This window comes from Nematostella vectensis, chromosome 7, assembly GCF_932526225.1.
Source record: "Nematostella vectensis chromosome 7, jaNemVect1.1, whole genome shotgun sequence".
Lineage (NCBI taxonomy): Eukaryota > Metazoa > Cnidaria > Anthozoa > Actiniaria > Edwardsiidae > Nematostella > Nematostella vectensis.
The window spans coordinates 5,136,197-5,152,356 of record NC_064040.1 but is presented as its reverse complement, the minus strand read 5'-3'; the positions used below and the strand labels follow the sequence as shown (position 1 = coordinate 5,152,356).

The following is a 16,160-nucleotide window of genomic DNA, read 5'->3' as shown; positions in this document are numbered from 1 at the left end:
ATCCGTCAGTTTTGGACGTCTTTAGAAAGTTTGAGGTTATGATTCGTTTGACATTACGTTTTGTCCACCCCTTTTATCGCCTTTACATTCATCGCAGCCTTTTGCGAAGTAGAGTCTAAAGATCTAATGGATTAAAGAAATGTTATAGGAAAGTCTGTGAGTGCTTTCCCAAGTTTCAGTGAGTTTTGATATAAAGTCAGTGATTTCTGAACGGTTTTCCGGGATTCCTGTGGTGCGCGGCAGCCAAATTGTAGTTATAAGTAAACGCGCCTTTTCCGACGAACTACCACGCTCGTTGATAATTTCCTAGTATTTTTTCTCGGTTGCAAAAAGACCTAAGTACGTTGGGTTTCTGAAATGTGTGTGAGAATACTCTGCGTCTGATGGGTTTTATTTTGGATTGTTTTTTTTTTTTTTTTTTTTTTTTTTTTTTTTTTTTGCGGTTGTGTGTATTAAAAAAAGAGAAAGCGAAACAGAAATTTGAAAATTCACATATTTATTTACAGGGGCAATCGCACCAGTTTATTCCCTGCTAGCAGAGGCCTCTTTTCTTGTATTTCGCTGGGCTGGAGTTCGCGAGGAAAAGAACGCCAGCCTAGCGAAATACAGAGAAAAGAGGCCTCTGCTAGCAGGGAAACCAGTTTACTTCCGATGAGCTGACGGAAACCTTAACCGATAAAAGAATCTGTATTAGAATCTTCACTATCTGACAGGCCATCCGTTCTAAATTATTAGTTACCTGCTTGAAGAAACTTTCGAAAGACACACTGCTTTTACAACTTAGAAATATTGTCCCGCGTTTTCCGTTAAAAATAATCGGTAATTGTTACGTTATAGATCGGAGGTGAACTGGTGATATTGTCGCTTTAAAATGAGTAACAACGGTGTTTTCATTAGGCCCTCGGCCTTTCCCCTCCCCTTCCCTTAAGCCGCTACGCAGGCTATGTTTTTATGGAAAAAAACGCACATTAATAATTTTTATTCTAGGAAATAGAAATATTTTTTTCTGGAATCACACAATACATTTAAGAGTGCAAGGTAGGTTAGTTCTTAGGACCATGATGCTATGTGGTGATGTGGTGTTTGTGATCTTTTTAAAGATTTAATCATATAAAAAAGAATTGTTCAATCCAGAAATAATATTCAGCCAAGCCAATAGTTGATGTACCTATAATAGTACAAATGAAGATAGTTCATAAAGGTTGGAGGTCACAAATGGAGGCTTGGGTGGTACATAAAGGATGGAGGTCACAAATGAAGGCTCAAGGTAGTATGTACAGAAAGGTTGGAGGTCACAAATGAAGGCTCAAGGTAGTATGTATGTACAAAAAGATTGGAGGTCACAAATGAAGGCTCAAGGTAGTATGTACATAAAGGTTGGAGGTCACAAATGAAGGCTTGAGGTTGTACATAAAGGCCTCAATACCATCAGGCAGTGCTACATAGTTTCATTCAAGAAGCTCAGGAGCTGTTTGCGGTTTTTCTCTCTCTGAAAGCAAACATAAAACAGACAAGCATGAAAAATTTTGATTCAATAAAAAGTGAAATTCCCAGAACCTATATATATTTTAGTCATGGTGAATGCCAAAGCAAAGGACGCAGATTTGGATAATGACAAAAGAGAGCAGCTGTCATCATATTGGCTAGTCATCCCTACTATTAATAAGTATTTGAAAGAGGGTGTGTTCACAAGTTTCGGGAAATTTTGAATGAAAAAGCCTCAGTATTGAGAGGAGTGCCCACAAGGTAAGAGTTGATGGTAAAAACTGTGCATATTGTACCTCTTTATCTTTGCTGGATTTCTTAATCTTTCTCTTAATCTTTTTCCCAGATATTATACTTCTTTCTTCATCCTTTGCAGCTCTTTCTTTCATAAACTAAAGCAAAATAGGAAGGAATCTTAAACAAAGGCCAACATATTGTACAGTTCTAATTGCATACCCCCAACAAATTGTCAACAGGGACTTATCATGCTTAACACTCAAGGTGTCAAGATCTTGAACCACAATACTTAATATCATCTCAAAAACTAGTAAGTTGAAAACCATGTCTAAAAACTAAAGAAGTCTGAATGAATACTTTCAAAATGCAGGGTTTTGGTGTATAATATCCTATAATAAAGCAGTACCTTTGATAACTGCACTGGGCCTGATGACTTCTCCGATTTTGCACCCTTCTGCTTCTTTTTCTTTTTCGTCTATAAAGAGTAAGCTGAAGGGTTATAGACTAACTCTAGCTCTAACTATTATCTTGAATGAAAGAACAAAAGGTCTCACAAGTAATAAAACCATACATAGAGACAGGCATCCTCGGGGACCCAGGGCGCACTGAGAGTAAACAAGTGTTATGCCAGACGAGCGCCGTGGGGGGAGAAAGAGGGAGAAAGAAGAGATGGTAAAAAACGCCCTGGGCAGCCCTGACACAGAGCACATGCACAGTTGTGTTGTTGTGTAATAGACTAATTTGTGCGGTTCCTCAGAGACAAAATGGCCGCTGACTTATAGGAGGCCGTCTCTGAAGCGCTTAAAAGCTTCCCTAATGTCAAAAATATCAATAAAGAGCAGCTAATTATAGTAGAAAAGAGATAGTAGAGAAAAGAGATGTCTTCGCAGAACTTCCCACAGGGTTTGGAAAGAGCCACACTTATAAAACAACGCCAACAACGTTCAAGTGATAAACAAGTAATTTGCATAATCTAGGGTATCCAATTTCAGTGTATTAGATATCAGTGACAGATTCTGTCAACAAATGCTGGTGATAATAAGAAAAATCATCTGGCAAGCCTCTAATGATGGTACCTTATAACAAGCCAACTAATCAGATTAGAGAACAGTTTTAATACCAGCTTTACAGAGCAGTTACTCAGGGCGTTTTTTTATTCTTTCCTTTTCTCCTTCCTCCCCACTTGTTGCGCTCAGCGCTCGTTTCCGCTCAGTACGTCCTGGGTCCCCGAGGGTGAGAGACAGGGTACACAAAAAAAGGGAATGAGGCTTTTTTAACAGAAGGGGTGCTAGAAGAAAGGGAAAATAATAGGTGTTGCTATGTGTGGGGTTCTGGCTTGGCCTCCCTTCTTAGGCAATAGCCTTGCTTTATTAAATCATTATTTGTTATCTGCAAGAAATAAGCTCTAATGCAGTATTTTTAGAATCTGGGAGGTGTAATGTCATATATTTGACTCTCCATGGGAAAACGTATGTACTATGGTTTTCCATACCAAGGCCCAAAATGCACACCTAATGCATGTGATTTCATTTCATTCATTCATTCTTTCTGTGAGCACAGTGTGCACAAGAGATCTTAAAGCCATAGTGTATGTTTTCCCATGGAGAGTGACATATAGAAGACCTTTCTCTTTTTCTTTTTTTCTCTCTTTCTCTCAGCTGAGGAGTCAGAAAAAGACGAGGAGGATGAAGAACTTGAATCTCTATCTGTGGAGCTACTGCTTGGGTACTTTGTCTTTTTAGACTTCTTTCTTCCTAAATAAAAGACATAAAGTAGCTTGTATGATATTTCTATTGCCCTATCAGTGATAGGATGATAAAATGGCAAAACAAGGGAGTCTAACTCACTTAGATACCAGCTTCAAACTTTGAGCAGGGGCTGGGAACAGGAGGACACCGATTTCCTAACGCCTCCCTTCCCCTGCGCTGTAGTTTGGTAAGACCTGCTAGGACTAAGTGATAATCCATGCTCACTTTTAGAACTTGATTCATAGCTGCCTTCTGATGAAGAGCTACTGCTACTGGAATACCTTCTTTTGGACTTCTTTTTGTCTGTAACGTTATATAAGTACAGTAATTTAGTAATTGTTGTGAAATTATATATCAGGGTAAAATTCTCAATTTCCAGAGAATAAAGAAGACTGCAAGGTATAAGTAAAGAATAAAGAGTACGAGAGGAGTTAAATAATTTCTGAATCCTTCCTGGCCTCAATCCTGTGTTTAATGTTGACTTATGAAGCAAATTTTGAGTTTACCATTTGGTCGCGATGAACGATCGCGTGCTGATTTTTTGTCTTTTCGATCACTTTTTCTCTCTAAAAAATATAATTTGTGTAAACTAAATAGAGGGCAGAGAGTAAATCATACAAGTAGTCTAAATGAAACAGAAAATCTTTTTAACAAGTTCTACAAGTTACCTTCGTCCGCCATTTTTAAATTAGTTGAGCCAGCGGTACGAACACCCGGAGTATGCGCAGTGGCAACGTCTTGTCCAAGATGTCGGCAGAATCCTGACATCGGCTAACGCTTTGCATAACACTCGTTGCTCAAAGTTTTGTATTTTCTAGTGTCTGTTATTTGTAATGCTTGCTTCCAGAGTAAAGCCGAGCGCTTCTGGCTCGCTATTGCATCGTTTTTGTGGATGCTACTTCACTAGACGGCATGAAAGCCAGGTTTGTGTCTTCTCTTACTTACCAACACTAGTAGGAGGTTTGTTTTTATGTTGTGTTGTGTGATCAAGAAACGTTAAAAAGTCACTGACAAGTTAATAACATGTTCCTTCTACAGGGGCCATATACTAATCGCTAAGGTTTACCCCCATCCCCCCCTTGCTTACATAAAGTGTAACTTATAATGTAGCAGCACACTCACTTGCAATCAATCAAATTCAAATTAAAAAACTTTCTTACAAATTTTTAGAAATTATAGTTTTTGGAGGCACTTTTTTACTCTGCCACAAAACTTGCAAACAACCGATTCATTTCATAAATAATGCAAAATCAAATAAATCTACTTGTACTGTAAGCCAGTAAAGAATTGCCACTTCCCCAGGTGAGTTACAGTGAAAAGTAAATACAGTCAAGGGGTACTCTCTACTGTACTTATTATCGTAATACAGTGGAATCTAGATTTTACGATGTGCCCCTTCTCCCGCTCTCCCGCGTTGAGCACCAAATCTCAATTTTTATCACTTCCGAAAAATTATTCCATAGAAAATTGTCATTTTGCCTATTTTCTATTAAAATATTTGAAACAACAATTCCCTTGCGTAGCGCAATTTATCTAACACCCTCGCGAGATCTATAAGTGGATTTGTTCGCAGGAGCTTTCTATACGGCAAACGCCTGCAAGGTTAAACCCACCCCTCCCCCAAAAAATTAATCCACCCCTCCCCCTTCCCCCTCCCCTCAAAAAAATTATCAAGCCTTGAGATTTTCTGAGGTTGACAGGTATGCTGTACTCTGCGTAATACTGTACCGGTACTCTCTGTAAACTTTAATCTGCATTTAAGAAGATCTGTCATGTAAGAAAAAAATCAATTAACTGTACTGTACGTGTGTGGAGTTTTGAGTTTTTTCTCTCTTTGATAGAAGGAATTAGTAGTATAGTTGTATCAGGGTCAAAATTATACTAGGGAGAACAGATTTGTATCGTAAAATCAAGAATAACGTTGTATCCAATATTGTTAGATCAAGGTAATTTCTCAAACATGTCACTGTATTTTCGTCAGGAGATAGGAGCGGTATAGTAAAATCAAGAGTAAAATCAAGGTTATCGCAAAATCCAGTATCGTATAATCCAGGTTCCACTGTAATGGGGAAGGGGATGGAATCCCTAAAAGGAGGTGTGTCTACAATATGTGTAAGCTATTTGAATTGAATTGTATTTGAATTCTAAAAGTTTGATAATGTTTTTTTTTAGACAGTGTACACAAAGCCCTCGCCCAAGGAGTATGACATGGTTGGCCCACCTGACTTGAATTCCAACATCAGGAAGATGGCATTTGCCCGAAGAGCAAACGAGACCCCAAGGGTAGTAGAATTCTTTGGGAATATCCATGAGCAAGCACATGAATGATTGGCTTATTATTGATAATACAAATCTTAATAAATCCTGTTATTGGTTGAAGAATACAGTATTTACCCTACCATTATTGTTATCTTTGCTGCATTTACTCCCATTAGATTAACTACAAACATATAATTTAAAGAGATAGACATCAAGAGATCATATATATATGTTTGTTGGCATATTGCTGGGTAAATCCTGGTTCCATCCATGATAAGGAATTCTTTATCGTATTCCCACCAATTTGTTGGAATAACACATGGTTAATACATACTTTTTTCATGTAAGTATTTATGGTGGCATTTGGGTTAGCTGTATGTTTTGTTCATCTTTCTATTAATGGATGCATTGGGCTTATGTTTGCTTTAGGAACAGGGCTTCAGAATGATGAAAGAATTTGTGCATTCTTGGCACCATGATTTCTGGACCAGACACAACAAGAACTTCAATGAGGTACTGGTACCGTACATTTTGGCACCTGAAAAAAGCCCTTTTGTAATAACCTCAGTACTTTGTAGTTACTCTGGACCATTCAAAACTTATTGAGCAATTTAATGAGGCATTGGTACTAAAATGTTGACATCTAAATTACAGTAAAACACTTATTCTGTAACTAGTATATTGTATACAGTATATATTAAAATCCCCTGGTTTCCTGATACATGTATTCCGATATGTCTCATATGGTTTATCTGTCCCAAAGAATAGCATTTTATAATTGTAGGAGACAATAATATAAACAAATGTCAGAATGCTAATATTGTGCTAGTGGCATTCATATTTTATAATTATTCACCGGAAGCTCTATATGGTTTGCTTACAAAATTTTACAAATTTATTATTTTTAGTCCAAAAAGAAATTCTTGGAAGGAAAGGAAAAGAAAAGCAGTAAGTTGACATGCGTTGTTATGGCTAAACATAGTAAACAAAGTTTGATCAATTAAAATACCCAATCCTTTACAACCAAACCAAAATGATGAGTACCTCTTCCAATCAAGTCAATTCTTTACCTTCCTCCCCTTTGATTCATCTCTACCTTGGTCTGATCTTGGTTTCTCATCCCCCTACCCCACCCCACCCGTCCATTTGTTTGCGGGTACTGTATGTGTTTATGTTTTATGGGTATAAATTTGATTTATCTGCTTCTAGGTAAGCAGGCTGCCGATGAGCTATCTGTGTTTTATAAAGATTTCTTAGACAAGAACTATCAGCTCCATAAGGAGTACCAGTGGTGAGTAGGACTGCAGATGAGCTATCTGTGTTTTATAAAGATTTCTTAGACAAGGACCATCATCTCCATAAGGAGTATAATTCTGAAAATTAATAGCCAAAAATTAGCCTGCTTTAGAGTAAGCCACCTTTCACTTACACAAAGAGCCTCTGAATTGGTGAGTTTTCCCACCATACAAACATGTATTATGTTTTGAAACTGCTCCACACACCACTTCACACCTTACCCCCCTTTGTGGTTCCTAATAAAATTTAATATGTATCTACTTTAAAGGGAAGCCTTTTCTTCACCAGGGAATGGTACAAAAAGAATGTAAGAATGTTGTGGCCAGCTTTCCTTACTGCACTAGAAAGAACAATCAAATCTGTATATCCAGGAAATCATAGGTAGCAAGTAAGGGACATGTGTACAGTAATGGATTTCTGAACTCCTAGAGGTAAAGGATCTGGGATGTTTAAGAACTATGGGCACCCTGTCAGGTAACACTACCATGTGTAGCTAAGTACTGTATCCATGGAACCATGGAATGTATGACTTTTTCCCCTTCTGCTGTACAGGGTTGTAACAGGGGAAGAAGCTTGGGGATTCTTCCCCCCCCCCCCCCCCCCAAAGGCAATGACTTGTTTAATATTTAAAACAAGGAACAAAAAGCAAAATATACTATTATTTGCAGTTACATGTACTTTGCATCTACTGTTCAACAAACAATAAATTTGTAAAAAAGGTATATTTTTAGCCACTTTTATATCAAAACATTCAAAATCACTTTTATGTGTAGATAGGGTATTTGAGAGGAAATGATGGGGATATTTATAATAAATCATTTCTGAAATTCATTGTTTAAAGTTAAGAATTATTTAAGGCTGTGGCCTATTAAAAGAATGCAAAATCAATTCGCTTTACGGTCCACCATTTTCGAATTTCAGTAACCCTGTTTGAAGAGGAAATCTTTTGCAAATAATCTCAAAGTAAAAAATAATTGGTATATCTTACCTGGTATTTTGAACCTTCATATAAGAACGCGACTTTTCACATTTTTGTGCTCCATAAAATAAAAGCTGGTGCTTAGAAATAGGAGTTTTTTTTTCTAGAAAATAAAACTTCAATTAGAACTTTCAGAACTTCACAATGAAAACAAGAAGATTCTAGTTGTAAAATGATGCTTATATAGTGGCGGCCATAAATATGCGCCCATTTTGACAATGAATTATTAAGACCTCAAAGATACTTGATAACATGTGAGAACTTTTCAGATGTTCGTTTAAGTCGCGGGAAGAGTGAAGAATTCTCTCTATCAATAAATGGCTCCACGTTAGCTCTTATTCTATGCAAAAAAGACATTTTTTCTTTGATTATTTCTGCAAATACAATATTTCCTATATAGACCAATTGAATTAAACAAAGACTGGAGAGATTAGTTACTTAAACAAAGAGTCCTCAGACATGCAAATCTCAAATGTTACTAAGAAATTATTAAATCGCATCTGGTGGAATTTCAATAAAATTTCAATGGCTAAGTGTTCGGATAATGAGCTTATAAATTACATTTTTGACCGTTTTTTATTTTCATATAGTTTCTTATGTATACAAGTTTATCTTTGATTTCGATGTTATCATAAAAATGTAATTCATCATCATTTTCATCAATCAGTATTCTCTGATTCTATCCATGTAGTGTTTTGTTTGTGTGTTTACCCTTCAAACAATTTGTATTTACACAAGTACTAATATTCTCAAGTATTCTTGATATGGTACAATGCTGTAAATGTGCTTTGTTATCTCACGTGGCCCGAACATGAAGAGCCCTTCTTCAACACCCAACCTCTGTGTTAACCCCCTTTTCCAGCCTTTTGACACCGTTCTTATATTCCCCGAAGACATTTCCAGCGACTACAGACTTTTCCTGGCTTCCAGTCTTCGTCTCTGTGCCGACATCACCCATATCGCTGGATACGACAACTATTTCTTTGTGTCCAGATTGTTCAAACTCTGGAGATTTTCGTTTTTGGCCGATTCTAACCATCTTGATGTGTTGGCCAAGAGCAACTGTGATGAAGCGTGTGGCGGTTTTCTTGTAAGATAGATAAGGAAATTCAATGTCACAACAAGATCCTTTACTACCGGCCCTGTCCAACCACTGACTTATGCAGCCAGGACATCAGCACAATACCAGACATACCACCAAAGCCGTGCCTTACAAGTTTAATTAAATTTTAATCCCCCTAGGCTTCCATTCTTCACTCGCACCAATTTCTGGTTATGGCTAGTACTCCATCAATATGTCGTCAAACGTCTTCTCAAAAAGCTCATCTCAACAGTTACTACCTTATCATTCGTCTTTAGCCTTTTTGTGACTTTTAATTCATCCACATGAGTAGAGCAGTTTTGCTGACCTTAAAATTATCACAAAGTTCGTCGTCACGGACGTATTCTTTTAAGGGCGAACGGAGTTTAATCTCGGAACAGTGCGCTAAGCTCTGTTATTACCATTGTGCGAGTTGATTTAATACGTACAGAACGTTACATTTTTAAGCATAATGGATAAAAACATTTAAATTACATCTTGGAAGAATAAGAGGCTAAATGGCTAAGAGGCTGTGCATTAGAATTTCGTACCTAGAACTGTGAAATTTTGCATTAGGGTTTCCAGCCAAACTGGAAAAGTAAAAAAAAAAATGCAAAAAAATCCTTCAAACTAGGGAGGAGTACATGTTGTTAACATACCCATAAAATTTAATAGTTTTTTTTTCGCCGAATGCTCAAGCTTTTAAGTGTTTCATACTACTAATAGTTCACGGAATAAAAAAAGGTATTGTAATAAGTGGCGGCGCGCAAGTCCTATGTACGTGCCTGGATGTAGTAGACGGTCTTGTCACTTGTAATCAAGACTTTCTGATCTAGAAAGGGCTGGGGAAAATGAAGGATAGACACCGCGCAACTGAAGAGAAGGATAGAGTGAATGTCTCTCCATGGCCCGCGCCCCGTTTACAGCTCTCCTTCCGCCCAAACTTTCGGACTTGCTTCACAGGCTAATCCAAAATTAGCTAGGCTATTAGTGAAGATCCTTTGATGCGTTTCGGTTAAAACAAACGAAGCTTTTAGAGGGATCAAGTCGAACCATTGCATTGTTAACAACCAACTTTTTGTTCTAGCAACTTCAGCAACTGCTGTATTTGGCACTTATCCACAAGAGGAATCATTATTTACACCACTATTTACATTAATTAAAACGTAATAATCTTCATAACTGCGCCACGTTCACAAATCTAAAAATTCATCAATTCAAACTTTGATTTTTAAAAAAATACATGTATTTATCTAATATGCATGATCAAAATTGTTTACGATATTTTCATACACATACATGAACACTTATCGGTCGAGCTCAAACAAGTTCCGTTTGTGAAGAAGTACTTTCCACGTAGTGGATACGTCTACTTGTTTGCTTAGCAACGTATTTTCTGGTACACTGCACCTCTTCTTTATTTGTGGGAAGTCAGTGAACTTTTCTAATTGACAATCTTTCGCCGGTTTGGCCCCAAAAGTTATCTGCTTTTGTCGAGGGATGCTTGCTTTATTAGAATCACTTGCTGAGTTTTTCTCGACCTCTGTATTTTTCATATTCTGCTTCATCCGAAACGCGCCAATCTTGTGTTCGGGAACGCTGCGTGTGGAGGCTAAGGACATCCTATCAACCTCGGGGTGCCCTCGTGTGGGCGACGTGGCCCGCTCGCTAGCGTTGTATATCGATGGAAGACGCGTGACAGAACTCCGTTTTCCCTTAAGTTTAGATCCGTATTCCGATAACGATTGACTTTCAAACGTCTTCTGTACACCAATCCTAGGTGTCATAGAGCATCTTCGCTTCACTGGCGCAAACACTTGCTTTTTATGGCAGTCCCAATCCTCTTTAGCAAAAGGGTTCTTCAGTTTTTTCTCCGGAAGCCCTTCTATGATGGGCCTTGGTGCTTTCGGGACCTGATTCATGCGGTTGTCTATCTCTTCGAAAGAGCTTTGTAGTGAGAAAAGCTTGCTTTTTTCTTGAAGGAGAGACAGATCAAATAGACTGTCTCTTCTTTCTCGTAGCTCCAAATCACGTAATGTGTCCATAGTGTCCTTCATTACACTGGAGACATCGTTCCATCCTAAGCTTTGTCTCCTTTCCCCCATTACTCCGTATCTTCCTTGATTTCGTCCTCTTTCTCCTTTGCTTTTTGTGGCCTTTTCACTTCTTAGCTCTTTGTGTTCTGCTGCTGGTCTTCTCTAGTTATTGCAAAGTGACACCAACTCTGATAAGTCCAAAAAAGGTACTCTTGTATTGATCTACCTTGACCACCCTCGTATGCCAGAAATCAAGATCGAGTGAATGTTACAGGATCACCACTGCTACTGTACGCCTTGTGCTCTCTCCTACTTCAAGGCGTCTAGATGTGATAAATATAGGAGAGTTGACGTCATACCAGTTAAGTTGTGTTTATTTTAAGCTATTAGGAATCAATCGTAGGATTAAGTACAAAAGGGTATCATCGCATTGTGTTACCGTCCTGTTATCTGCTTATCATAATAAGCCAGTTCAGAGTTTAAGAAATGCCGCGAGGGACTGATCTTTCCAGACCAAAAGAGCGATTTCACTCTTCCTCAATATTGTTCATTTGGTCCGATTCGATCGATTCGACCCAGTCTCCCCGCGTCTGAACAGGCTTATTTAGACGGGAGGTGTACTGTACGATAACCAGTTCCGTATCACTTCATATTAAAATTGCTCTATCTTTTTTTTGCGGAGGGCACAATGCCCTTTCGCTCCCGTGTCGCTAACAAATCCATATTGCAAGAAACCCCTTTAGGGGTGGAGGGGAGATTTTGTCGGACACCTTAAAATTTCAAATCCCACCACCATCTCTTCGCCAATAGAGGCGTCGTTGTAACATATCGTTTGAGGTGAGAGTTTTCTGAATATGTGTAGTATAAAGAGAATACTACATGGAAAGTTCGCGCGTACGGTTTTTATTCACGTGTTGTGAAGTATCAAAAAACGGACGAGTAAGCGCAGCGAACGAGTTTTTTGATACAAAACAACGAGTGTATAAAAACTGTACAAGGAACTTTCCATGCTGTATTTTGTTTATTATATACTTACTGAGAAATTTATAATAAGCTTAATACATAACATTTTATTAGACTTGGCTGCAGAGGCTCCGAGGTTTGTGCTGTTCGACGGTTCAGTTGAAGACAGACAGAAACTTACATTGAAATGAATCTGTCTCGCTAATGTCACGCACGAGAAAGAGCTCATGTTACAAAAGAAGTGCACTTTTTAATCTCTTAAATCCCGACATCAATGAAATAGATAAATTACTAAATGGAAAATGCTTGTTCGATTTTTGTGCAATCGTTGGTGCGTTTGGATTGAAGCCATATAAGTGCAGTGAAAAAATATCGTTCGTCTAATCGTAAAAATATCGTACTGTTCGTCTTCACGGTGGAAAAAAAACATCGTTCGCGCCTCTGATTTGCTTAGACCAGTGAACGAACGAAAATTTACTGAATATGTTTTCAGTTTTATATGTAGATTTCTTCCTTTTAAATAAGCGCCTTCCTCGAATAAGCGCCTCCCCAGAATAAGCGCCCCGTCTGAGCTTCGAAAAATTGAATAAGCGCCGGGGCGCTTGTTCGAGCAAATACGGTACGCGGCAATTGAATTGAATTGAGGAATTGGTCAACAAGACTCCTACAGTATCTCCTGTGATTCATATCTTGCCGTTGGGCTGTCACTAGACTTGCTCCAAGTCAATCTCAGAGTCAGTAATCGAGCGAAGCGAGCATTTTGAATAGCCAAGCGAGCCTCTTTAATTATCAAGTATTGAAGGAAAAGTTTTAACAATAGATGACCCGGCCAACAAAAGCTGATAAAAGCTGATTCAAAACATGTGGCTGCAAGCTCATCGTACAGAAGTCAGTGTATATGAGCAAATAAATGTTAAGCTCAACTTTTAGTCCCATTCCAACACGGTGTATTATCTCTATTCGCCCGACAGAACTAGCTGTACACGGACTAGTGAGCGCCCGTTTTACTACACGGAATGGGCGGTTCGGCCCTTTGTTATCCAGCGCGTTACCAGATTAATCAGCATGACAATGTGTATTAAAATGGTTTCATTGCAATATATGCGCATTTTAGTTTAACGCAAACACCAATTGATAATAACGCAGTGATTTATTCTGAGAACATGTTGGTTTTACAAGGAATCTAGAAGAACCAAGAGAGACTATAATAATGCCAAGAGTAAGCCATAATTAAATAGGTTTTATTTAGTGATGTGAATTTTTTCAACGAAGATTCTTATATTTTACCTGAACTTGTCAAAAGATGAAAGACCTTGTACAACCCTTGCACAATTGTGAAAAGACTCTTTTAAAGGAGAAAGATAAAATCCATGTTAACCCACTAGTGGATGACAAGAAGTCAGATACCGACGGCATAGGGGGCCAATCAAGTAAGGAATATCAAGAAATTTTGAAGAAAATGTTTGACGCTAAGTTATCTCAAAGTGCCCTGAAGTCCAAACATGATCCGAGAAGGTTAACAGAGCATCAGGAGTGGGTTCAAAAGGAGATGGGTTCTATGAACATTGACAAGGATCCTTTGATCAAGGGCCTCTACTTACAAAGCGAAGAAGCACGTTGCTCTCTAAGCGAAGGAGTTCATTACCTGCCAGTGTTGCACAATCTTCGCTAACAATACAAAACTTAGCGCGAGTCAACTCCCACGCTAACCCTCCATTACTACCAAAGATAACAGAAAAAGACAGTCGACCGAACTCGCCAATGACTCAATGCTCAGAGGTGACGGCCTGTACTGACTTTACATCAGTCTCTAGGAGTGTGCCTGGTAATCAGGTGGTCGCCTCGTCGGCTCTTGCCAGGCAGAGATTTAGCCGTTGCTAGAATTCAGATGGCGACGAAGGATATGAAGCCTAAAGCAAAGTGGAGGACCTTGCTACACAGGCGAAAAGTGTTTATCGATATTGACGATGATGAACCTGTTCATAACCCATTGGCTATGCCTGCTCGCCAAGGTTCCAGGAGGCATTCCATCGCTTCCTTACACACGCCTCATTCTGGGGCTCTTCTACGTTTTCCCAGACTTAACATAGATGAGAAAATGAGCTAGCCTCATCCACCTATTTTTTCAGTGGATTTCCAAAAATCCTCTATGGCCCGTAAAACAAACTCGGTTGCTCGCATCGATTGAAAGCTTACTATCGTTAATAACGAGGTCCTTTCAGAAACTTCTTAAAGAGAAAGGAGAACACTTGTGTTGAGGTTTTTAACATGGACCTTTCGCATCTCCACTTTCTGCCAATAAAAAAATACCTTGTACATTTATCAAACTGCTGGACCATAACACTGTCAAAGGTTTATGAATTGAATTTTTAGGTTGCATTCAATTGCTAAATTAGAAAACAGAGTATTTCAAAGCTCAAAACAATGAGTTTCCTGTTCACCGTGATTTGTATCAGGATTTTACTGTGGTTATTCTGGTTGCTTGGATTGACACGCTGTCTATTTTTGGGTATACCTAGAAAGACAACAAACGTAAAAAATGCTGATCTGCGGATACATTGTGAAATCCAAGAAAAACGAATAAACACAAGGTCCGGGCTTAATGTTGTACGCTTCTTTGAAAATATAGTCGTTTCGCAGACCTTTCGCAACATTGGCCTGTGAATAATGTTTGAAAGGTCCTGATACTCGAAACGTCAACGTCAGCCCTGTTCTCAGAGAGTTGTAGATCATTAGCAAAGCATATTATATTGAATCTGTGCAAAAAGAAAGGCTCTAAGGACGGTGGCCGCTACTGGTACGGCCTACATTTCTTGCGCATCCAAGAAGCCGCGGGAATCCCGAAACCATAGCAACAACATTTTTGTCTTCTATTTTTAAAAAATGCCTTTTTTTCAAAAATGAACGCAGTTTTTCTAAAAAAAAAGCGTGGTTGCCCCCAAACCAGCTTAAAATGTCATTGAAGACTATGGAATTTTGTTGTTGTTGTTGTTGTTGTTCGCCTACACGGTGACCGCTATTGTTACAGCGCACATTTCTTGCGCATCCAAGAACCCGCGGGAATCCCGAATGCAGCAACAACATTTTTGTTTAATGCTGATAAGCCTTATTTTCCAAAATGAACGCAGGCAACAACACACCTGACGGCCGACCGCCAGAGAATTTGATCGCCAATGTCTTGCATAATATTGGTGATAGTTCAAAATCGCTTAAAAATTTGCCACCGCAATAGACAGACCTCTATCGCACAGAGACCACTTATTTCAATCTCATGTAAAGGTATTCGAACGCCTACGTGTGTCCGACGACTGAAATCCGCTGGTACGAGCGTACAGAATCGCCTAGTGTGTCGTAGGCTTAAGCAGCCTCTACAAGCCGCCATTTGGTCCTAGGTACCAAATGTAAAAAAGCATCTATTCCAATCAGCTTATTTGGAGTAGCCAATGCGATATTTTCGATTGAATTTGGAAAATTTGAACTTTGTTTTCGATATTAAATAAGTGACAAAGGAGTGGCTGTCATGGGCTATTTAATATATTTTTTTAGAGAATGTCCTTATTTTCATCATACATGGACACCCTTATTTTCATCATACATGGACAGCTTTATTTTCAACATACATGGACAGCCTTATTTTCATCATACATGGGACAGCCTTATTTTCATCATACAGGACAGCTTTATTTTCATCATACATGGGACAGCCTTATTTTCATCATACATGGGACAGCCTTATTTTCATCATACATGGGACAGCCTTATTTTCATCATACATGGGACAGCCTTATTTTCATCATACATGGACAGCTTTATTTTCATCATACATGGGACAGGCTTATTTTCATCATACATGGACAGCTTTATTTTCATCATACATGGGACAGCCTTATTTTCATCATACAGGGACAGCTTTATTTTCATCATACATGGACAGCTTTATTTTCATCATACATGGGACAACCTTATTTTCATCATACATGGGACAGCCTTATTTTCATCATACATGGACAGCTTATTTTTATCATACATGGACAGCCTTATTTTCATCATACATGGACAGCCTTATTTTCATCATA

The 16,160-nt window shown here is 38.5% G+C and overlaps 2 protein-coding genes across 3 annotated transcripts; one reads left to right on the top strand and one right to left on the bottom strand.

Annotated features, from left to right (window-relative positions):
- Positions 1-964: 964 nt before the first annotated feature.
- On the bottom strand, positions 965-4,244 carry LOC5504045 (corepressor interacting with RBPJ 1). Its single transcript, XM_001624932.3, has 7 exons — positions 4,139-4,244; positions 3,977-4,036; positions 3,696-3,773; positions 3,346-3,476; positions 2,129-2,197; positions 1,782-1,877; positions 965-1,489 (listed from the first exon to the last, which is right to left on the bottom strand). Exons 1-7 carry the CDS (start codon positions 4,236-4,238, stop codon positions 1,439-1,441), a joined length of 585 nt encoding a protein of 194 aa, XP_001624982.2. The 5' UTR covers positions 4,239-4,244; the 3' UTR covers positions 965-1,438.
- Positions 4,192-7,747, top strand: LOC5504046 (COA8 family protein CBG23705, mitochondrial). Of its 2 annotated transcripts, none has more exons than XM_032372311.2 (6): positions 4,192-4,393; positions 5,643-5,753; positions 6,159-6,242; positions 6,638-6,677; positions 6,939-7,020; positions 7,314-7,747. In XM_032372311.2, the coding sequence occupies exons 1-6, from the start codon at positions 4,304-4,306 to the stop codon at positions 7,408-7,410; spliced, it is 504 nt and encodes a 167-aa protein (XP_032228202.1). In that variant the 5' UTR covers positions 4,192-4,303; the 3' UTR covers positions 7,411-7,747. The 2 variants fall into 2 exon arrangements, with proteins under 2 accessions (XP_032228202.1, XP_048585745.1); XM_048729788.1 differs by having other exon boundaries at positions 7,294-7,747.
- Positions 7,748-16,160: the final 8,413 nt, after the last annotated feature.

Bases quoted from the DNA above. Each gene is read 5' to 3' on its own strand.
- LOC5504046 (XM_032372311.2), top strand. From the start codon at position 4,304: ATGCTTGCTTCCAGAGTAAAGCCGAGCGCTTCTGGCTCGCTATTGCAT. The intron at 6,243-6,637 runs GTACTGGTACCG...TATTATTTTTAG, and splicing joins ACAACAAGAACTTCAATGAG to TCCAAAAAGAAATTCTTGGA. The intron at 7,021-7,313 runs GTGAGTAGGACT...TTTCTTCACCAG, and splicing joins CTCCATAAGGAGTACCAGTG to GGAATGGTACAAAAAGAATG.
- LOC5504045 (XM_001624932.3), bottom strand. From the start codon at position 4,238: ATGTCAGGATTCTGCCGACATCTTGGACAAGACGTTGCCACTGCGCAT. The intron at 3,774-3,976 runs GTAAACTCAAAA...ATAACGTTACAG, and splicing joins TCGTTCATCGCGACCAAATG to ACAAAAAGAAGTCCAAAAGA. The intron at 1,878-2,128 runs GTACTGCTTTAT...ATTTTGCTTTAG, and splicing joins GCCCAGTGCAGTTATCAAAG to TTTATGAAAGAAAGAGCTGC.